The 23,071-nt window shown below is 45.1% G+C and overlaps 1 protein-coding gene across 7 annotated transcripts in view; it reads right to left on the bottom strand.

Moving 5' to 3' along the window:
• utrn (utrophin) overlaps nt 1-23,071 on the bottom strand; it is a 306,152-nt gene that overhangs the window by 211,474 nt on the left and 71,607 nt on the right. For all 7 annotated transcript variants that reach the window (XM_082976950.1, XM_082976949.1, XM_082976955.1 and 4 more), the window contains 23 exons: nt 19,030-19,211; nt 17,217-17,367; nt 16,855-16,974; nt 16,639-16,740; nt 16,074-16,181; nt 15,382-15,561; nt 12,277-12,470; nt 12,056-12,167; nt 11,820-11,907; nt 10,715-10,956; nt 10,376-10,544; nt 8,915-9,129; nt 7,710-7,847; nt 7,464-7,577; nt 7,200-7,355; nt 5,653-5,823; nt 5,230-5,421; nt 4,945-5,079; nt 3,127-3,276; nt 931-1,092; nt 599-730; nt 285-458; nt 19-174 (listed from right to left, as the gene is read on the bottom strand). In XM_082976950.1, coding sequence (XP_082833076.1) covers nt 19-174; nt 285-458; nt 599-730; nt 931-1,092; nt 3,127-3,276; nt 4,945-5,079; nt 5,230-5,421; nt 5,653-5,823; nt 7,200-7,355; nt 7,464-7,577; nt 7,710-7,847; nt 8,915-9,129; nt 10,376-10,544; nt 10,715-10,956; nt 11,820-11,907; nt 12,056-12,167; nt 12,277-12,470; nt 15,382-15,561; nt 16,074-16,181; nt 16,639-16,740; nt 16,855-16,974; nt 17,217-17,367; nt 19,030-19,211 — 3,543 coding nt within the window. The remainder of the gene's footprint in view (nt 1-18; nt 175-284; nt 459-598; nt 731-930; nt 1,093-3,126; nt 3,277-4,944; nt 5,080-5,229; nt 5,422-5,652; nt 5,824-7,199; nt 7,356-7,463; nt 7,578-7,709; nt 7,848-8,914; nt 9,130-10,375; nt 10,545-10,714; nt 10,957-11,819; nt 11,908-12,055; nt 12,168-12,276; nt 12,471-15,381; nt 15,562-16,073; nt 16,182-16,638; nt 16,741-16,854; nt 16,975-17,216; nt 17,368-19,029; nt 19,212-23,071) is intronic.

The raw sequence follows: 23,071 nt of genomic DNA, 5'->3' as shown, positions 1-23,071 counted from the left end.
CAATTCTATGTGTATTACCTGTGCTCCCAGGTCGTTGTAGAGCAGTTTAAGTGCTGTTAGTTGTTCATCCATGCCTCTGGGGTTGTCAGTCTGTTGTTTCTGGACGATCTGTCTTCCTGTCTTTATCACTGTCTCCACCTCTAACTTCACCTCACTCAGAACCTTATACAGTTTCTGAAGGGTTAAGGAGACAGACAGGGAGTGTGAGGGAGTGTGTGTGTGTGTGTGTACGTACATGCACACCTGTAAGAGACTTCTCAAAGTGTTTTAGTTCTAGGTCTCACCATACAGCCGATGAGGTGGGCCTGGATCTGTTGGGGTTCCACCTCCCTGACGTCTAGAATGTGCAGCTCTTCCTTAGCTCCATCTAGAACCCTCTTACAGTCCAGCATGCGCTGCTCAAAGTTAGCAGGCTTCTGGAACAGCTGGTACTTAGTGGAGATCTCTCGCAGCTTCCGCTGAAAGAGGGAAGAAACAGCATAATGACCAACCAGATTTATTGCAGAGAACAACATTTTCAATAAATCATAAACTCCTATGTTATCCCTATAAGCTTTAATGAGAACAATTTCACCCCCTGTCCACTAGGGGTCAGTACCTGCAGCAGGTCCAACATTGTTCCACTGCGAGCAGCCTTGCCCTCTGGGGTGGCAGGAGGCAGATTACCCACGTTCCTACTCCTCAGCTCCTCCACTGTCACCTCATGGGCCGCAATCTCTGCCCCGATGGTCTGCAAAGGATGGAGAGGGGTTTAGAGGTCAGGGGTTAAACTGACATCCAAGAAGTAATTGTTGGCATTCGCTACATGTGTTTGTGGGGTGTGTCAATATAGTCGGTCAGATAGAAGATGAGATTGTGTGTGTGTGTGTGTGTGTGTGTGGTGTGTGTGTGTGTGTGTGTGTGTGTGTGTGTGTGTGTGTGTGTGTGTACCTGGGCCTCTTGCGGTAGCTGGAAGGCGTCTATGCGGTCGGTGAGGTAGGAGGTGAGTGTGTGGTCTAGCTGGGTCAGTGACTCCTGCAGAGCCTGGAGAACCTGCTCATTCTCCTTCAGAGTGGCCAGTTGCTGCTCTAGACTGATCTGACGGTTCACAGCCTAGATGGATGTTAAGTCAACATTAAGTCAATATACATAATATATAGACAAGTACATTACCAAACATATACTTATCTGCCTGTTTACAGCCTAGAAAATATAGAAATGGACATAATGCTGATATGTTCATGACATACAGTACCAGTCAAAAGTTTGGACACACCTACTCATTCAAGGGTTTTTCTATATTTTTTAAAATATTTTCTGCATTGTAGAATAATAGTGAAGACATCAAAACTTTGAAATAACACATATGGAATCATGTAACAACCAAAAAAGTATTAAACACATCATCAAAGTAGCCACCCTTTGCCTTGATGACAGCTTTGCACACTCTTGGCATTCTCTCAACCAGCTTCACAACCCATCTCAATTGGGTTGAGGTCGAGTGATTGTGGAGGCCAGGTCTTCTGATGCAGCACTTCATCACTCAAATAGCCCTTACACAGCCTGGAGGTGTGTTGGGTCATTGTCCTGTTGAAAAACAAATGACAGTCCCACTAAGCGCAAACCATATGGGATGGCGTATCGCTACAGAATGCTGTGGTAGCCATGCTGGTGAAGTGTGCCTTGAATTCTAAATAAATCACTGACAGTGTCACCAGAAAAGCACCCCCACACCATCACACCTCCTCCTCCTCCATGCTTCACGGTGGGAACCACACATGTGGAGATCATCCGTTCACCTACTCTGCATCTCACAAAGACACGGCGATTGGAACCAAAAATCTCACATTTGGACTCATCAGACCAAAGAACTGATTTCCACCTGTCTAATGTCCATTGCTTGTGTTTCTTGGCCCAAGCAAGTCTCTTCTTATTGGTGTCCTTTAGTATTGGTTTCTTTGCAGCAATTCGACCATGAAGCCCTGATTCACGCAGTCTCCTCTGAACAGTTGATGTTGACATGTGTCTGTTACTTGAACTCTGTGAAGCATTTATTTGGGATGCAATTTCTGAGGCTGGTAATTCTAATGAACTTATCCTCTGCAGCAGAGGGAACTTTGGGTCTTCCTTTCCTGTGGCAGACCTCATGAGAGCCAGTTTCCGCATAGTGCGTGATGGTTTTTGCGACTGCACTTGAAGAAACGTTCAAAGTTCTTGAAATTTTCCACATTGACTGACCTTCCTGTCTTAAAAGTAACGATGGACTGTGGTTTTTATTTGTTTATTTGAGCTGTTCTTGCTATTTTACCAAACAGGGCTATCTTCTGTATACCACCGCTACCTTGTCACAACATAACTGATTGGCTCAAACGCATTAAGAAGGAAAGGAATTCCACAAATTAACTTTAAACAAGGCACACCTGTTAATTGAAATGCATTCCAGGTGACTACCTCATGAAGCTGGTTGAGAGAATGCCAAGAGTGTGCAAAGCTGTCATCAAGGCAAAGGGTGGCTACTTTAAAGAATCTCAAATATAAAACACTTTTGGTTACTACATGATTCCATATGTGTTATTTCACAGTTTTTATGTCTTCACTATTATTCTACAATGTATAAAATAGTACAAATAAAGGAAAAGCGCTGGATTTTTTATTTATTTAACTAGGCAAGTCAGTTAAGAACAAATTCTTATTTACAATGACGGTCTAGGAACTGCCTTGTTCAGGGGCAGAACGACAGAATTTTACCTTGTCAGCTCGGGGATTCGATCTAGCAATCTTTCGGCTACTGGCCCAATGCTCTAACCACTAGGCTACCTGAATGAGTAGGCGTGTCCAAACTTTTGACTGGTACTGTATATAAGTATGCATTTCACTGTTCGTCTACGCCTGTTGTTTATGGAGCATGTGACGAATACAATTAGATTTGATTTATTATCTACTACCATATACACAATTCACAAATAGAAAACAGGTTTTTGTCGAGGATCGACGAGGCATGTAGTTTCTCACAAACAAAGATGCCGAAAGAGACAGACAGTCTCTTGATGGCTATGTACAAGGACTGTTGTTTTTCTCATCCACACAGCACACACACACACACACACACACACACACACACACACACACACACACACACACACACACCTGGTGGCTGAGCTGATCGTAGCGGGAGTTGAAGGTCTCTAGTCTCTCTGAGATAAGTTCGTCCAGGATGCCCCCATCTATCAGGGTCTGACCCAACTCCCTGATCTGTGTCCTGTTGTCACCTGGGTGGCGCAACACACATTCCAACGACTAGAGAGAGAGAGAAAGAGAGAGGAGGGGAGAAGAGAGGGAGAGAAAGAATAAAGGTGACAGGGTGAGAGAGAGATGGGGAGGAAAGAGGGAAAGAGAGAGGGCGACGTGTCAGTGTTTATATTCACTATATATACACAAGAGTATGTGGACACCCCTTCAAATTAGTGGATTCGGCTATTTCAGCCACACCCGTTGCTCACAGGTGTAGAAAATGGAGCGCACAGCCATGCAATCTCCATAGTCTAACATTGGCAGTAGAATAGCCTTACTGAAGAGCTCAGTGACTTTCAGTGTGGCACCGTCATAGGATGCCACCTTTCCAAGTCAGTTTGTCAAATTTCTGCCCTGCTAGAGCTGCCCCGGTCAACTGTAAGTGCTGTTATTGTAAAGTGGATGTCAAGGAGCAACAACGGCTAAACCGCAAAGTAGTAGGCCACACAAGCTCACAGAACTTGACCGCTGAAGTGCGTATCATGTAAAAATCGTCTCTTTTGGGTTGTAACACTCACTACCAAGTTCCAAACTGCCTCTGGAAGCAACGTCAGCACAATAACTGTTCGTCGGGAGCATCATGAAATGGGTTTCTATGGCTGAGCAGCCACACACAAGCCTAAGATAACCATGTGCAATACCAAACATCGGCTGGAGTGGTGTAAAGCTCACTGCCATTGGGCTCTGGAGCAGTGGAAACGCGTTCTCTGAGGTGATGAATCCAGCTTCACCATCTGGCAGACCGATGGACAAATCTGGGATGGCAGATGCCAGGACAACGCTATCTGCCCCAATGCATAGTGCAACTGTAAAGTTTGGTGGAGGAGGAATAATGGTCTGGGGCTGTTCTTTATGGTTCGGGCTCGGCCCCTTGGTTCCAGTGAAGGGAAATCTTAGCACTACAGCATACAATGACATTCTAGATGATTCTGTGCTTCCAATTTTGTGGCAACAGTTTAAGGAAGGCCCTTTCCTGTTTCAGCATGACAAGTCCCCTGTGCACAAAGCTTGGTCCATACAGAAATGGTTTGTCGAGATCGGTGTGGAAGAACTTGACTGGCCTGCACAGAGGCCTGACCTCAACCCCATCGAACACCTTTGGGATGAATTGGAACACCGACCGCGAGCCAGGCTTAATCGCCCAACATCAGTGCCCGACCTCACTAATGCTCATGTGGCTGAATGGAGGCAAGTCCCCTCAGCAATGTTCCAACATCTGGTGGAAAGCCTTCCCAGAAGAGTGGAGGCTGTTATAGCAGCAAAGGGGGGACCAACCCCTTATTAATGCCCATGATTTTGGAATGAGATGTTCGACAAGCAGGTGTCCACATATTGTTGGTCATGCAGTGTAGGTCGGTGTCACTCTTACAGTACCTGAGGTAGGCAGACAGAATGCTGGAGTCTGCCCAAAGAGGACAGACTGGTGACACCATCAAAGTAAGAGAAACAGACAGAACACAAAACAATACCTTCTAGGGTCAAAAGTAAAAGACAAGTGAATAACATGAAAGAAAGGGGGAAAGGGAGACAATTCGATAAAGAGGATGAGTCAATGGTGGGAAGAATGGGGATGGAGGGATTAAAGGAGAGAGCATACGATAAAGTGGAGGGGAGAGAATGAGAGATGAAAAAGGAAAGAAAGAAGAATGGATAGGTTTAAATAGAGATATCTACCTCCAAAGCCTTGTTGACAACCTCAGTGCTCTCAGGTAGGTTCTCTGTAGCTTGAAGCTTCTCCTCCAACGTGTTGAGCCAGCCCTGCTCCAGGTCCAAGTACTGCAGCAGCTCCATCCAACACGACCACACCTCCTACAGGAGACCACACGAACACGGTCAGAAAGACCATATGAGACACGGACATGTATACCTACAACCACATTACTGTATGATATGAACACAAATACTCCAAAGAACCAGTGCCTCATAAGTTGTTTGGACTAGTCTTATCAAAATCTTTACCTCCAGGGTGTGACACTTGCTCTTGAAGCGGTCACATAGTTTCTGATAGTTCCCCAGGACTCCCCCCAGCTCCTCTGTCAGGTCCTGGCCACTGCCACCAGGGGTCGTCTTAGCCTTGGCAACCAACATGTTAATGCTGTCCTTCAATATCTTCACTCTCACCTCCTTCTGTAACACATCCTCTTTCGCCCTCTAAGTAGGGAGGGGAGAGAGAGAGAAGGGAAGAGATGAGGCAAAGGGGAAAGAAAGAGACATGCCAGATTATCAGGATAGTATTTTCACATAAGAGGGGCCATAACTGGCTACATAGCATTAAAGTGGGATTCTTTTGGTTTAGTTGGTGGGACTTTCTTTCTAGAAGGAATGAGGAGTTCCTAGTTGTCCAGTTTTTTTTATGTCAAAGTTCTGTCCTCTGTTCCCCACCTTCATCTCTTCCAGTGCCCCCTCCAGCTCCTCAGGACTCTTGTACTCAAAGTCTCTCATGAGGAACTCCTCGTCCACCTGGGCCATCCATTCCTGCATCTCTGCCAAGTCTTTCCTTAGGTTCACCTGCCTCTCCTGGCTCTCACTCACACGCTCCTGGTGGCTCAGCAGCTACCAAGAGATGACATAGAGATAACGCGGACCACTGGCAGGCTACACAGGGTAGCAAGTCCACGGAGTGTCTTAACACGTCAGGCTTTAAATAAGACGCTGACATTAACAAAAGGATACACAGAAAAGTGTATGAGCAGTACAGTATGCAGGCTTCATTTATTTTAGGGGGTAGATCAGCTTTAATACTGCAGATTGTGGCTTCTATCAATGTAATTATCTGCATCATTTCCAATCCCCATATATTTGTTTGTAAATATATATTATTTTAAATATATATTTGCCCCTAACCCTACCACCCCTCCCCTAATTGGAGTAAACTAATGGACAACAATACTTAAGCTTCTACTTTCAGTTTATACAGTCTATAAATTTAACAGTCTATAAATTTAACAGTATATTTGACATTAGTTATATTTTGTTTGTTTTTAGTCCCAGCCTTCAGCTACCCTCAGCCCCTCCCATCTATCTCTGAAGACCATCCAGTTTTGATTTCTAGCTGTCATATATTTTTCCACTGTGCTGTGATGTTTCACAAAAGTTCTGAACCTTTCTATTCTCATAGTTTCTACAGATTGTAAATTAAAGATAAACGTTTTTGCCAAGAGTATTATTATATTACTGATCGATTGTGTTTTTTCAAATCCCACAGCAGTGCTATTTGCAAAGTTAGCTCCAAGTAAATGTTGTCATTTTTTTGCCATTCCTGAACCTGCGACCAAAAACAAGCTACGTATGAGCAGTACCAAAACAAGTGATCTAATGATTCAGTCTCTTAGCAGCAACATCTGCGGAGCTGGGATGGTTGTATCACCTATTTACAATGCATTCAGAAAGTATTCAAAACCCTTGACCTGTTCCACATTTTGTTACGTTACAGCCTTATTCTAAAATGGATTAAATTGGGGGGTTTTCTCATCAATACACCATAATGATAAAGAAAAAAACATCTAAAAACCTGTTTTGTCTTTGTCATTATGGAGTATTGTGTGTAGGTTGATGAAGAAAAAAATAAATGTAATACACTTTAGAATAAGGCTGTAACGTAAGAAAATGTGGAAAAAGTCAAGGGTTTTGAATACTTTCCGAATGCACTGTATAACATTCTATTGGTTGAACCCGGCTTCGTTTTGTGTATCAGTTCATAAACCATGTGCCATGGAATCGGTACATCAAAAATCTCCTCCCAACTATTTTGCAACCGGTATGGTACAGCTTTCAATTTTTGGGTTGTGAAATGAAACTGGTATACTTTTTTATTTATATCAATTTTTTAAAGCAACATTTTTTTGCAGGCTTTATTGTTTGTTTATATAGATTTTATGACACTGTAATTCACTATCCAGTGTTGTTTGAACTGTCCTCTTTTTCCTCACCTGTTTGCTCAGTGTCTCCCACCTCCCCTGGCACTCCTCCAGTTTAGCCTGCCCCCAGTGGGCCAACTCTGGTACTGCAGCCCCCTGCACCGCCAATACGTTCTCTCCTATCTGCTTCACTAAACTCTCCACTGACTCCATCTCACTCACATACTCCTAAAGAAAGAGATGGGGGAGAGAGGGGCATGGGTTATAACATTGCAGTACTTTAGGTGTAACAGTTCAATAAAGTTTTGTTTGTTTTTGAATGGTGTGACCTATGACCTTGCACTGGTTGAGCTCTTCCTGTAGTCTCTCTGCGTCTCCCTGGCCCTTGGCATCCCGTGACATCAGTTCCTGTACACCATCCAGCCAGCGCTCCACCTCCACCACACGCACCTGGAAACAACATCATCGTGAATGTTATTGACAACAATCACTACCTTATTTTGTCATTGCTTGGGTCCTATAAAAGTACCATTGATGTTTAAGGAGACTAAAGCCAGGATATTCTATGGGACAGTTTTCTACCTGATTATCCTTCAGGCTACCCAGGATGCACTGCAACGTGCCCAGCTCCTCGCGTGCCCTGGAGGAGAGCTGACTCCATCTTTGTAGTTCTGCAGGGTCTGAGGCCTGCTGCATCTGCTCTATCTCTATACACAGAGCCTAAGGCGAGAGGGAGAAAAAACTACATGACCCATAACCCATTAATCTGCAGCTGAGGGACAGTTGTCAGGTGTGGTAGGTAGCCTAGGGGGCGATAGAGGTGAGTAGGCTGATCTGAGACAGTCAGTCTGCAGGGTGTGTTTAAACCCCAGGGGCAGGAGCAGTGTTTCAGGCAGCAGCTACAGCCTGCAGCAGTAGGAACGTGCATGGTAGACTGGTAGCAGTCTGAAGGTTGGAGCTCTGAGCCAGAGGCAGCAGCTACAGCCTGCAGCAGTAGGAATGTGCATGGTAGACTGGTAGCAGTCTGAAGGTTGGAGCTCTGAGCAAGAGGCAGCAGCTACAGCCTGCAGCAGTAGGAATGTGCATGGTAGACTGGTAGCAGTCTGAAGGTTGGAGCTCTGAGCCCCAGGCAGCAGCTACAGCCTGCAGCAGTAGGAATGTGCATGGTAGACTGGTAGCAGTCTGAGGGTTGGAGCTCTGAGCCCCAGGCAGCAGCTACAGCCTGCAGCAGTAGGAATGTGCATGGTAGACTGGTAGCAGTCTGAGGGTTGGAGCTCTGAGCCACAGGCAGCAGGCAGGGTGCCCAGAAAGTTCCCAGGCTGCCCTGGCACCATGCTTTATCTACCACGATAACGAGGCCTACAGCCGACCCACATTCCTACAGGCTCTCTCTCAATCACACACACACACACACACACACACACACACACACACACACACACACACACACACACACACACACACGACACAGACGCACACACATACGCACACGCATACGCACACACATACGCACACACACACGCACGCACGCACACTCACAAACACACCCTTGCAAGCACAAACATACACACACATCCCTCTTTCTCCTGCGTTGCGGTTGAAAGATTAAAGAGGGACGTATAGGTGTGAGAATGGGCCCATTGTATGTTGGAACCAGAGCAGACAGACAGCTAATAGGTCTGGACTCAGCCATTAACAGATAAACCACAAATACACTGCTACACGATAACACACGGAGCTGGAGCACAGTACAGAGAAAGATGAATAAAAGCCCTGATGCCACTCACCTGCGCCCGCTCTACTGCCCCCTCCGCTGTAGGCACATCCATGATGGCTACCCGCAGTGTGCCCAGTCTAGCCTCCAGACCATCTACGAGGTCAGTCCCAGACTCCACAGTGTCCCCAGACACAGCATCCTCACTGACCACAGGAATCTGATCACCCTGAACCACCTGTATCATCTGGGCCCTCTGGTGGTCAACATACTGGAGGCTGGCCAGCCCTGGAACACAGACAGGGGGAGAGGAGACACTGTTAAGTCAAGGGTTATAGTATCTAGTTACCACAAGGGGTCAGAGTATTGTTTTGGGTATTCCCATAGGTAGTGGCTGTTATAATGTGTGGCTTTTATGAACTCACTGAGCTATCTGTGTGTGGGTGGGTGTGTTTGTGCGCCTTCCATTTCACCGTATGTCAGAGAGAGAGTGTGTGCTGCACATTTGCCCAGGGGTCCAGATGTTTGGCTGTGTGTGCCTCATGGCAAGCCTAAATGAGGTTTCGCAACTAATGCAAGCCAGTGGTTCATACCCGCTGAACCTTCAATATGCCACAGTAAACACAATGAAAACAGAAAAATGCATCAACATACTTTAACAGAATGTGCTGAAACCGACTGTGTTGGATAAGAATTAACACAACGCACACTGCTCTCACAGGCATGAGCTCTCTCGCATAATCTGCCTGTGTTTATATACAGCAGACAGAGAGAGAGGGAGGGGAGAAAAAGGGAGAGAGAGAGGCCCAGTGAAAGACTGACTGAAGCAGAAACAAAATGGTTTTCCTCAGGGCAGTGGCACACACACACACTCCTTTTAGGGTCAGAAGACAAATAGGCCTCTCCAATATACTTTTACATTCTTTTTGAACAGGACTCATAAATTCCAGGGGAAAAATGTTGATTGATTTCAGAACTCCTAAAACTCAAAACCTGGTCCTTGGGAGCTTGGCATAGACCACACACACACACACACACACACACACACACACACACACACACACACACACACACACACACACACACACACACACACACACACACACACACACACACACACACACACACACACACACACACACACACACACACACACACACACACACACACACACACACACACACACACACACACACACGCGTATTCAGTGGTCATATAAGGGCATCATCGATTACTTCTGTCCAACCAAGGCTGGATATAAAGCTGATGTCATATCACAGCTCAGCAGTAAGAGCCAGTACAGTTCATTGATCTGGCATCAATCCTGTAGCCTCAGTAAAAACTATGGAAGGTTTAGGACCGCCACCACTGATGAAGTGCTGAAAGAGCACAAGTCCATTCATAGAGCATTGATAAAGCTTTGACCCAATGGCGACCAAGCATTTTTAAAGCGTTTATACAGTGTTGTCAGAGCATGGGTCAAGTCCCTGCATTGATTTCTAGCAAATGTTAAAGCAGTGTTGTGGTCCCATACCTGCATTGATCTCCTGCTCCCTGGTCTGTAGCTGCTGCAGTGTGGAGGCCTGGTGGGCAGAGACAGTGGCCATGTTGGCTCTGAGAGTGGGCGGGACATCTATTGACTCCACCTGTCCAGAAAGCTGGTCCAATTGTGGGCTCAGGGCAGTCAGCTGGGCCAACCGCGACTGGAGACAGAGACACAAACAGATAAGACGAAAGGGTAAACAGACTTCACGACACATCTGTTGATATGTTGATATGATTTGTGATGTTTAACAGTTTCAGTGGGGGTTGTCTCCATGGCGATAATCAAGCCAGAGGTCACGGGTGATGGTTCTAAGAGTTGGGTTCTAACCTGGCACTCTGTCCTTAGGGTTCTAAGGGCAGCCTCATCAGATCTGGTACTGTTTGTTCCACTCAGCCACTGGTCCTGTTCTCCCAGAACCTTGTCCACAGCAGCCAACTCAGAGCAGAGGCTCCTGACCCGGGTCTGGGCCTGGACCCAGTCACACAGAGCCTTCAGCTCACTCACACACACCTCCCATTCAGCCTCCACCACATCTATATCACACCTGATAGAGTCCACACTCACTCCCTCTACAGAGAGGGAGGGGGTAGGGAAGGATAGGAGTGAAGGAGACAGAGAGAAGGAGAAATGAAGGAGGAGGAGAAGGGCGAGATAGACGCAAGGAGAATGTGGCAAATAAAAATGTAGGGGAGATTGAGAAAAGGAGAGAAGGGAGAGAGAGATGGAAAGGTTAAATAAAACCACACCAACACTATAACACCACTACTTCTCCATCTTTCCTTACTGTTATCATGCTGTAAACAAATAAAGCAGGAGTGCCTGAGCGTTTCACTGCACTGTAAATGAAGCCAGGTGCCTCAAGTCTTGCTGCAGGTTTTTATGACAATACCTGCAAACACACAAGTCATGCTTACTGGCAACCAGTAAAAATCAGGTTTAAAAATACCCCCAAATATACAACAGCTGTGGGAAAATGATCTTACGAGACCAACACTAGTAAATACTGAGGAACAGGATATTTCTGGAAGAATAAATACACTAAAAACTGTTTTAAGTGAGAATAGGCATTGGTCTGAAGCCGAAAAAGAAAGGAAATTCACATGAGCACCACAATGACTATTCCACCCATGCTCTACCAAGGTTTTCCAGCACACAGCTCTGATCTACTACAGTAGCTATGTTGGTATTGTACTTCAATCTATGTGTACATACAAGCTTTTAAAACAAACCTCACCTAGGAGATTTGTACTTTAGGTGAAGGTCAAGTAGAGTGAACAACTATCCAATCATATCAACAGAAAGTATTCATAAAATAATGTGTAACTGTAGCAAAAACGGTAGGACCTGGCTAGAATGTTACAAATGTTAAACACAAAATACAAACATAATAAATAAACATACTTTTTATTTTGCTTTTCTGGGGATTCCATACCTTTCTCCAGCGGTTCCAACAGGCGCCGCCCTCCTTGGGTCATCTGACCAACCTCAGCCTCCTTCGACAACAGCTGTGCCTCCAAAGCCTACAGTGATTGGGTGACAGACATGAAATCAACTCATCAAAAAGTTTTCCATTGATCCTAAAGTACAACCCTTTGCCAACGCCAAATTGAGAGCACCTAATGTTACCTGTAAAGGGATCATGGAAGCTGTAGTTTTTAATGGACCTACCTGCAGTTTTTCCTGAAGGTCGGGGTTTTCAGGGTCAGTAGAGGCCAGGGTCTGAGCTGAAACTTTCCATGTGTTCAGCCATCTCAAGAGGTCAGATAAATCAATCTCCAACCTGATGGAGCAGAGAGAGTTTGGTTCTGTACTGATGTGTGTGTGTGTGTGTGTGTGTGTGTGTGTGTGTGTGTGTGTGTGTGTGTGTGTGTGTGTGTTCCAGTCCTTACCCTCCCCTGAGTACCGACTCATCCATCTCCACCAGTCGTCTCTTGGGAGGAGTGGGCGGGGCCAGCTCTTGGTCGTCAAGCACCTTCTCAGGCTGTGCTGCCGCCACAGAGACCGTTTCCATCACGACCGTCTCCAATGCGACACGTTCCTCAATCTGAGCCATCCCAGCGGCCTTCGTCACGGCCTCCGTCACCTTGGCAATGGTTCAGAACATGCGTGTGAGCGACTGATTGGGACCGGGCTGAACAGAGAACCCAACAGGACAAATGAAATGGATCAAAATGGCCACTGTGGTATTGTGACTAGTAAATGCCTATGGGCAGTCTGACGCCACCATAGCCTGGTATACAGGTATATAGTCATTTACATCCTCAGCACAAGACAATGCAGTGGCTTGACTGCTTTTTAATCCTGTTGTTCTTCTCTTATTTGGAGGTTTCCATCCACTAATGGCTCTTTGGACAGACCAGTGTGACCAGTGAGAAACAGACCAGTGAGAAACTGACCAGTGAGAAACTGACCAGTGAGAAACTGTGCAACCTGCTGACTCTGTTTCAAGTTTTATTAGTCGTACGTACAAGATACACGTGGTATACACCAGCCAACGAAATTGCTTCCTTGCAGGTTTCTCCTCAACAATGCAACAACAAGAAATGATAAAAGATAAGAATATGAAAATAAAGTAAATGGTTCAGTAGAATAGAAAAAACGTTTTAGCATAAGTGTAAAAGGCTCTGCATGGTCAATCCGACATCTGCAGTGGCCATACAGCATTTATCAGATAAACAGCATTTATGCAGAAGTCAGGGCATTCCTACTTCTTGTGCTTCGCAGGGCAGTTGTGAAGGAAGTTGTCAAAGAGGTCAACCAATTATGTCAATGCGGAGCTACTGTATATGGAGCCCTCCGGATTGTTACAAAATTTGGGAGGCACACGGCGATGCGGTACGGAGCTCGATTGGGCCTCCGCAAGCCTCTGGAGGCTCTGCAATAACGTCACAGAGAAGTATGGTCAGTTCAAGTGTTCAGCAGTCTGATGGCTTGTAGATAGAAACTGTCTCTGAGCCTGCTGGTATCAGACCTCACACTCTGATACCGTCTGCCTGACGCTAAGGGAGTGAACAGTTCGTGGCTAGGGTGTGTGGGTTTCTTGATTATGCTGCTGGACTTCCTCAGGCACCGTTTCAAGTAGGTCCTGGATGGGTGGGAACACGGCACCAGTGATGTACTGGGACGTCTTCACCACACACTGGAGGGCCTTGAAGTCGTGGACTGAGCAATTCCCGTACCAGGCCGCGATGCAACCGGTCAGGACGCTCTCGATGGTGCAGCGGTAGTATTTTGAGTCACTCGGGGTGGCATGCCGAATTTCTTCATCCACCTTATGTATTGGAGATGCTATTACTCCCTCTTGACAAGAGTTGTAGTGTTTTTGGTCCATGTCAAGTCCTCTGTGATGTGGACGCCGATGAACTGTGTTCCCTTGGGTCTGTGTTCCCTCCTCTGCTTCCTGAAGTTAACATTCAACTCCTTAGTTTTGCTGACATTAAGGGAGAGGTTGTTGTCCTGGCACCACAATGCCACTTCACTTACCTCCTCCCTATAAGCAAACTTGATGATGGAGTTTGTGTCATGCAAACAGCGAGAACAGGGAGTACAGCAGAGGGCTGAGGACACACCCCTGAGGGTCCCCTGTGTTAAGAGTCAGTGTGGAGGTGGTGTTTCTTATTTACTTATTTATTTATTTCACCTTTATTTAACCAGGTAGGCTAGTTGAGAACAAGTTCTCATTTACAACTGCGACCTGGCCAAGATAAAGCAAAGCAGTGCGACACAAACAACAACACAGAGTTACACATGGAATAAACAAGCGTACAGTTAATAACACAATAGAAAAAAAATTAAGTCTATATACAGTGTGTGCAAATGGCGTGTGGAGGTAAGGCAATAAATAGGCCATAGTAGCGAAGTAATTACAGTTTAGCAAATTAACACTGGAGTGATAGATGAGCAGATGATGATGTGCAAGTAGAAATACTGGTGTGCAAAAGAGCAGAAAAGTAAATAAAAACAATATGGGGATGAGGTAGGTAGATTGGGTGGGCTATTTACAGATGGACTATGTACAGCTGCAGCGATCGGTTAGTTGCTCAGATAGCTGATGTTTAAAGTTAGTGAGGGAAATATAAGTCCCCAGCTTCAGCGATTTTTGCAATTCGTTTCAGTCACTGGCAGCAGAGAACTGTAAGGAAAGGCGGCCAAAGGAGGTGTTGGCTTTGGGGATGACCAGTGAGATATACCTGCTGGAGCGTGTGCTACGGGTGGGTGCTGTTATCGTGACCAGCACGCTGAGATAAGGCAGAGCTTTACCTAGCATAGACTTATACATGACCTGGAGCCAGTGGGTCTGGCGACGAATATGTAGCGAGGGCCAGCCGACTAGAGCATACAGGTCGCAGTGGTGGGTGGTATAAGGGGCTTTGGTGACAAAACGGATGGCACTGTGATAGACTGCATCCAGTTTGCTGAGTAGAGTATTGGAAGCTCTTTTGTAAATGACATCGCCGAAGTCGAGGATCGGTAGGATAGTCCGTTTTACGGGAGTATGTTAGGCGGCGTGAGTGAAGGAGGCTTTGTTTAGAAATAGGAAGCCAATTCTAGATGTAATTTTGGATTGTGTTGTTGCCAATCCTTGCAGCAGCCTGTGGTCTGCCCGTCAGGGTCCAGGATCCAGTTGCAGAGGGTAGTGTCCAGACCCAGGGTTCTGAGCTTGGTGTTGAGCTTGGAGGGAACAATAGTGTTGAATGCTGAACTGTAGTCAATCAACAGCATTCTCACATAGGTGTTCCTCTTGTCCAGATGTGTTAGGGCCATGTGAATAGTGATGGAAATGGTTAAATGTGTCAGCTGAATGTTTTTCATTCCAGATGAAAGAATTGTGGCATTTGGTCTCCATGGTAATTAGCTAATTAAGTGATATGAGGACAGGAATGGAGCTGCCTACACACACAGGTTTGTGTCTGTGTCTCCACGAGCTCAGGTCTGTGGAGGTGTTATGATATTGGGACTGACACACACACACACAAACACATTCACACACACACCTGGTAGGAGCAGTCCTCTAGTCTCTGGACCAGGTTATCCCATCTCTGGGTCAGCTCCTCTGTGTCTTCTTCGATCCTCGCCCCTGCCTCGGCGCTTCTCAGCAGTGACCTCACATCCTGTCCCGCATCCCTCAGCTGGTCAAGCGTCCGCCGCTTCTTCTCCATGTCCTCCTTCAGGAGCTAGGGTACGGCAAGCCACAGGGGTCAAAGGTTACTAGCCGACCTCAAATGCATCTGCAGTTAGCATGTGGTTCGCAAAGTAATAATAAACAGAATAGAAAAGATGTTGGGTGTTGTTAATAGTTTCCAGCTGTCATTTCTATGTGTCTAGACTATACAGTAGCCTACAGCAACCATAGAGATTCACATTATAAATATATTAAAACGATAAGAAAACATTTCCCAAAGCTCTAAATCTCAGGCTGAAATTTTTGATTGCCTTATATTACCTTTGACATTCCTGATAATATAGTTGGTAATAGCACATGAAGCCAAATATGAAATAGTAGCTAATCCATGTCATATATTAATTTCCTCGTCCGCCTGCACTTACGCAAAAACAACCCCACTCTTTATATCACAGAGCGCTTAGAAAGGATAAGGCAATTTGATTTCGCAGGTAAATGCTAAGGTCATTAATGAACGTAGCCTAGCAATTAGCACGTCGTAGCATCTTGTGGCACACCACTTACCGCTAATCTGCGGACATTAGCATTCATCTCTCCCGGGTCCTTGAAGGCGTTGGTCTGAACCTCACCTAAGGCCGCCTCTTTCTCTGTCAGCCACGCTCGGAACAAACTCTGAAAGAGGAACGAGTGTATAGGTTAACTTTCTTTTTTTGTGTGTCTGACCTAACACTAACAAACGGGATGAGTTCTGGAGCTATGGGACTAGTTGACGTGTGAGCTCATTTTAGAGCTGGGAATTGAATTAGGGAACACAATTACCTGAGATTATTGAATTACCTGAACCTCATAACAAACAGACTGAGATCTGAGATCCTAGACTGAGATCCTATGTCTGTGTATACAAGGCTTCCTCCAGTACTCCAACTACAGTAAAGGAACTTCCAATCAGAACTGATTGGAGCTCAATCTCAATGAATGGACTTTTCTCAGTTCTGTCTGTCTGTCTGTCTGTCTGTCTGTCTGTCTGTCTGTCTGTCTGTCTGTCTGTCTGTCTGTCTGTCTGTCTGTCTGTCTGTCTGTCTGTCTGTCTGTCTGTCTGTCTGTCTGTCTGTCTGTCTGTCTGTTTCACCTGGTCCTCCAGCAGCTGCTGCCACACCAGGAGAATGTCCTGTAACTTGTGCCACCTCTCCTCTGTCCACCGACACACTGCCGCCCAGCGCTCTCCCAGAGACTGAGAGGAGGAAGAGAGGGTGAGACAGACAGAAAGAGAGTGAGAGAGATTTAGCCGTTATACAATCAATTGAAATCAACAATTAACAGGACTTAATTTAAGCTTTACTCTTACCTGCAGTTGGTCCTCCAGTGCAGCAGTGGCAGTCTCTCCACTGTTCTCATCTACCACCACCACCATGTGTGTCAGAGAGTTGACCTTCACCTGCTCTGCCTCCAGGTCATTCTGCAACCCCTGGACCAACACAAACCATTAACAGCCCAATACAGGGCAATCACAGCACAGGCACCATCAAGCTTTATGGGGGGTCCATTTATGGTGGCCACATATTTAAAGGTGATATTGCTTAAAAACTGCCGTATTGGGAGTACTGTGAACACAGCTGTCCTATCAGATTGTCTAGTTATATTTTTACTTTGTGATGCCCAATCAAACCATTTGTTTACTTTGTGCCAGTCAATGAAATGTTCCCTTACTTTGTGCTGCTCTATCTGGGCCTTGTACCCCTCCACGTCTCCCGCCATTGGCTCTATCTCCATCTTTCTGATTCGCTCCTCCGTCTTTGTCAGCCAATCAGAGAGCTGCTGCAGCTGCTGCTGCTGAAGGTCCATCAGAACCTCGTGGAGCCTAGAGAGAACGGAGAGAGAGAAAAATAGAAAGAGAAAGAGAGGAGGAAGAGAGAGAGGGAGGGAAAGAGAGAAAGAGTGAGGGGAGAGTGTGCTGTGAATGGTGAAAGACCAACTGTGTGACCAACAGAGCACGCGATAGCAGTCTATTCAGCTGCTTCAGCATAGACTCCATGTGATAATTAATGACCTCATAATACACTGGGGGGGGGGTGACAATGCAGCACACATACTGTACTCACAAGTCACAACGGGCACACACACACGTTCAACCAACCATGTGTTTGTGTGTAATGTAAGCAGAGCCTCAAAATAATCTGGTCAGGGACAAGGACATTATTAAATTGATAATAACACGACTACGGGAGCTCTTTTGTGAGACTTCAGCACAGCTTTTGACATTAAAAACAAATTTGATATGTCTTTACAAACTCGGCCATATCGTGGATTAAGAGCTACCTATTCATCAGAACACAGAGGGCTTTCTTTAATGGAAGCCTCTCTAAAGTGAACCAGGTAGAGTGTGGTATACCTTAAGGCAGCTGTCTTAGCCCATTACTGTTTTCTATTTTTACTAATGACCTTTAACAAGCCTTGAATGAAGCCTGTGTGTCTATGTGCATTGACGACTCAACATTATATACGTCAGCTACCACAGCAAACGAAAACACTGCAACACTTAAAGAGCTGCAGTCAGTTTTAGAATGGGTGGCTAGTAATAAGCTAGTCCTAAATACGGTATATAAAAAACTAAAAGCATTGTATTTGGGACAAATCATTTGCTAAACCCTTAACCTAATCTAAATGTAGTAATGAATAATGTGGCAATTGAGCAGGTTAAGGAGACTGAACTGCTTGGTGTAACCCTAGATTGCAAGCTGACATGGTCAAAACATATTGATTCAACGGTTGCTAAGATAGTGAGAGGTCTGGTCATGATAAAGTGCTGCTCTGCTTTCTTGACATCACAATCGACTAAACATTGTGTTTAGTTTTTTCACTCTTAGACTAGTGCCCAGTTACATGGTCCAGTGCTGCAGAGTAAGACATAGGCAACTTACAGTTGTCCCAGAACAGAGCAGCACGTCTGGCCCTTAAAAGCACATCAACAACATGCGTGTCAATCTCTCCTGGCTCAAAGTAGAAGAGACTTTGACTGCATCACTACTGGTCTTTGTGAGAGGTATTGATGTATTGAATGTGCCAAACTGTCTCTTCAATCAGTTAACACAGCTCAAACACCCATACATTCCCCACAAGACATGCTACCAAGGGTCACAGTCCTCAAGTCCAGAGCAAAAGCTAAGAAATGCACAGTACTATATAGAGCCAGACTGTGAAGAGACACACACACACACACATTATTCTTAGTAATGTAATGTAATGTAGTATTGTAATTAAATAATGGAGCCATGTACATTTGTATGTAAAATTGTAATGTAATAATGGAGTGATGTAAATTTGTATGAAGCACAATGTTTTGTATGATGTAATGTTTTATTTCTGTTTGGACTGCAGGAAGAGAATGAGGATCCTAATTAAACACTAAATAGTATGTGTGCATATGTGTGAGGGGGGTTCATGCGTGTGTATGTGTGTCTGAGAGGAAAGGGGTGGAGGGGGGTCATAGATGCGTGTGTTCCAGTGTGTGTGTATCCAGTACCTGGCCTGTCGGTCCATGCTGACCACGCGGATGTTCTCCCAGCGGGAGTTGAGCAGAGTCATCTGTTCCCGGATTTCATCCTCCTCTTCCTCAGTCAGGTTGCCCTGGGAGATGAGCTGGTTGCCCACCTGCAGCACGTTCCCCACGCTGCTCTGGTGGGCTGTCAGCTCCATCATAAAGTCCTGTAGGGGTCAGAGGTGAGAGGTCAGGGGTGAGAAGATCACAAGAGCGTGAAGTACTTAGATCATAATGGTAGTATGCAGCCAAAGCAGAAATACTAAAACATTGACAAACACAGAGAGTAATATCTGTGTCCCAGTCACTAAAGAACTCTACATGAGGTCCACGTGTTGCTTCTGTCTTACTCACACACACACATAGCCTATAGCACCTCAGACAGAATGTTTTGGGTCAAATAATAGGTCACGTAATTGAAAAGTAGTACATAGACACTAAAGTGAAAGGACATGTTTTGATCTCCCAAAATGGTCTTCAGATCAGTGAGGATAGAAGCTCTCTATGGTAGGGCAAAGGGACAGTGTGTGCTCTGCTGTAGAATATAACATGGTAGTTCTACTCTGCTGTATAATATAACACCATGGTAGTTCTGCTCTGCTGTACAATATAACACCATGGTAGTTCTGCTCTGCTGTACAATATAACACCATGGTAGTTCTGCTCTGCTGTACAATATAACACCATGGTAGTTCTGCTCTGCTGCACAATATAACACCATGGTAGTTCTGCTCTGCTGTACAATATAACACCATGGTAGTTCTGCTCTGCTGCACAATATAACACCATGGTAGCTCTGCTCTGCTGTACAATATAACACCATGGTAGTTCAGCTCTGCTGTACAATATAACAACATGGTAGTTCTGCTCTGCTGCACAATATAACACCATGGTAGTTCTGCTCTGCTGTACAATATAACACCATGGTAGTTCTGCTCTGCTGCACAATATAACACCATGGTAGTTCTGCTCTGCTGTACAATATAACACCATGGTAGTTCTGCTCTGCTGCACAATATAACACCATGGTAGCTCTGCTCTGCTGTACAATATAACACCATGGTAGTTCAGCTCTGCTGTACAATATAACAACATGGTAGTTCTGCTCTGCTGCACAATATAACACCATGGTAGTTCTGCTCTGCTGTACAATATAACACCATGGTAGTTCTGCTCTGCTGCACAATATAACACCATGGTAGTTCTGCTCTGCTGCACAATATAACACCATGGTAGTTCTGCTCTGCTGCACAATATAACACCATGGTAGTTCTGCTCTGCTGTACAATATAACACCATGGTAGTTCTGCTCTGCTGTACAATATAACACCATGGTAGTTCTGCTCTGCTGTACAATATAACACCATGGTAGTTCTGCTCTGCTGTACAATATAACAACATGGTAGTTCTGCTCTGCTGTACAATATAACACTATGGTAGTTCTGCTCTGCTGTACAATATAACACCATGGTAGTTCAGCTCTGCTGTACAATATAACAACATGGTAGTTCTGCTCTGCTGCACAATATAACACCATGGTAGTTCTGCTCTGCTGTACAATATAACACCATGGTAGTTCTGCTCTGCTGTACAATATAACATGGTAGTTCTGCTCTGCTGTACAATATAACACCATGGTAGTTCTGCTCTGCTGTATAATATAACACCATGGTAGTTCTGCTTTGCTGTTCAATATAACATGGTAGTTCAGCTCTGCTGTACAATATTACACCATGGTAGTTCTGCTCTGCTGTACAATATTACACCATGGTAGTTCTGCTCTGCTGTACAATATAACAACATGGTAGTTCTGCTCTGCTGTACAATATAACATGATAGTTCTGCTCTGCTGTATAATATTACACCATGGTAGTTCTGCTCTGCTGTATAATATAACACCATGGTAGTTCAGCTCTGCTGTACAATATAACATGGTAGTTCTACTCTGCTGTACAATATAACATGGTAGTTATGTTCTGCTGTAGAATATAACATGGTAGTTCTGCTCTGCTGAACAATATAATACCATGGCAGTTCAGCTCTGCTGTACAATATAACACCATGGTAGTTCAGCTCTGCTGCACAATATAACATGGTAGTTCTGCTCTGCTATACAATATAACATGGTAGTTCAGCTCTGCTGTACAATATAACATGGTAGTTCAGGTCTACTGTACAATATAACATGGTAGTTCAGGTCTGCTGTACAATATAACATGGTAGTTCTGCTCTGCTGTACAATATAACATGGTAGTTCAGCTCTGCTGTACAATATAACACCATGGTAGTTCAGCTCTGCTGTACAATATAACACCATGGTAGTTCAGCTCTGCTGTACAATATAACATGGTAGTTCTACTCTGCTGTACAATATAACATGGTAGTTATGTTCTGCTGTAGAATATAACATGGTAGTTCTGCTCTGCTGAACAATATAATACCATGGCAGTTCAGCTCTGCTGTACAATATAACACCATGGTCGTTCAGCTCTGCTGCACAATATAACATGGTAGTTCTGCTCTGCTATACAATATAACATGGTAGTTCAGCTCTGCTGTACAATATAACATGGTAGTTCAGGTCTACTGTACAATATAACATGGTAGTTCAGCTCTGCTGTACAATATAACATGGTAGTTCAGCTCTGCTGTACAATATAACATGGTAGTTCTGCTCTGCTGTACAATATAACATGGTAGTTCAGCTCTGCTGTACAATATAACATGGTAGTTCAGCTCTGCTGTACAATATAACACCATGGTAGTTCAGCTCTGCTGTACAATATAACACCATGGTAGTTCTGCTCTGCTATACAATATAACATGGTGGTTCTGCACTGATATGACCTTCCAGTAGTAGAGTGTTTTCTGCAGCCTTGAGAAGATCCACAGTGTTCTATAGAGGACCTAACAAACCCCATAATCACCCACTGGCTGGACTTCTGGAGTTGGCAGGAAGACTTGGCATTCACACACACACACACACACACACACACACACACACACACACACACACACCCCCCCTCTGGACATGTTTCTCCCATCCACGTCCCACTGGGGCGAAGGCTAACAGTGTAGCAAGTAGCGCTCTGCTCCACAAATGCATTCTGGGTCACCTCAGCCCCTTGCACTTGAGCGGTTGCCGTAGCAATAGTTAAGCTAGCCATATAGGACAAACAGCATGAGTTCATGAGTTCTAGCTTCTTGACAGTAGAGCCTACTATGAAATGAAAAGGGAAGATAGTCAAAACTAGTGTGGCGTTGGAAGAGTTGCCAGAACTCAGAGGAGCGAAAAAAAGTGAAAAATGTAGGAGGCTGAATGGCATTAGCTCTTGGTGGGAGTCATGAACAGGCTTGAGAATTACTGTCTGTTTCTCTTCTGACTGGGGATGAGTAAGCACTTTCAGTGTCAACATCACTGAGGACTCTACATGGTCCTCTTACATCAGCACAGTCGTGAAAAAGGCATTGCAGCCTCTTCTATCTCAGGAGGCTCTCATTACTGAACCACACACTTACACCCACACGCCCACTCACACCTATGCTGTTGGTAAATTGATTATTGATTTGATTAATTACTACCATTACGCTGCTGTTCATAGATTATTTATTGCAATTACCATTAGTATCTACACTGAGTGTACAAAACATTAGGAACACCTTCCTAATATTGAGTTGCACACCCTTTGTCCTCAGAACAGCCTCAATTCGTCAGGGCATGGACTCTGCAAGGTGTCGAAAACTTTCCACAGGGATGCTGGCCCATGTTGACTCCAATGATTCCCATAGTTGTGTCAAGTTGGCTGGTTGTCCTTTTGGTGGTGAACCATTCTTGATACACACGGGAAACTGTTGAGCGTGAAAAACCCAGCAGCATTGCAGTTCTTGACACACTCAAACCGGTGCGCCTGGCACCTTCCCTGTTAAATCTTGTCTTGCCCGTTCACCCTCTGAATAACACACATACACAATCCATGTCTCAATTGTCTCAAGGCTTAAAAATCATTCTTTAACCTGTCTCCTCCCC

Source organism: Salmo salar, chromosome 06, assembly GCF_965601325.2.
Source record: "Salmo salar chromosome 06, fSalSal1, whole genome shotgun sequence".
Taxonomy (NCBI): domain Eukaryota; kingdom Metazoa; phylum Chordata; class Actinopteri; order Salmoniformes; family Salmonidae; genus Salmo; species Salmo salar.
The sequence above is the reverse complement of the archived record's forward strand: the minus strand, read 5'-3'. Positions and strand labels throughout refer to the sequence as shown.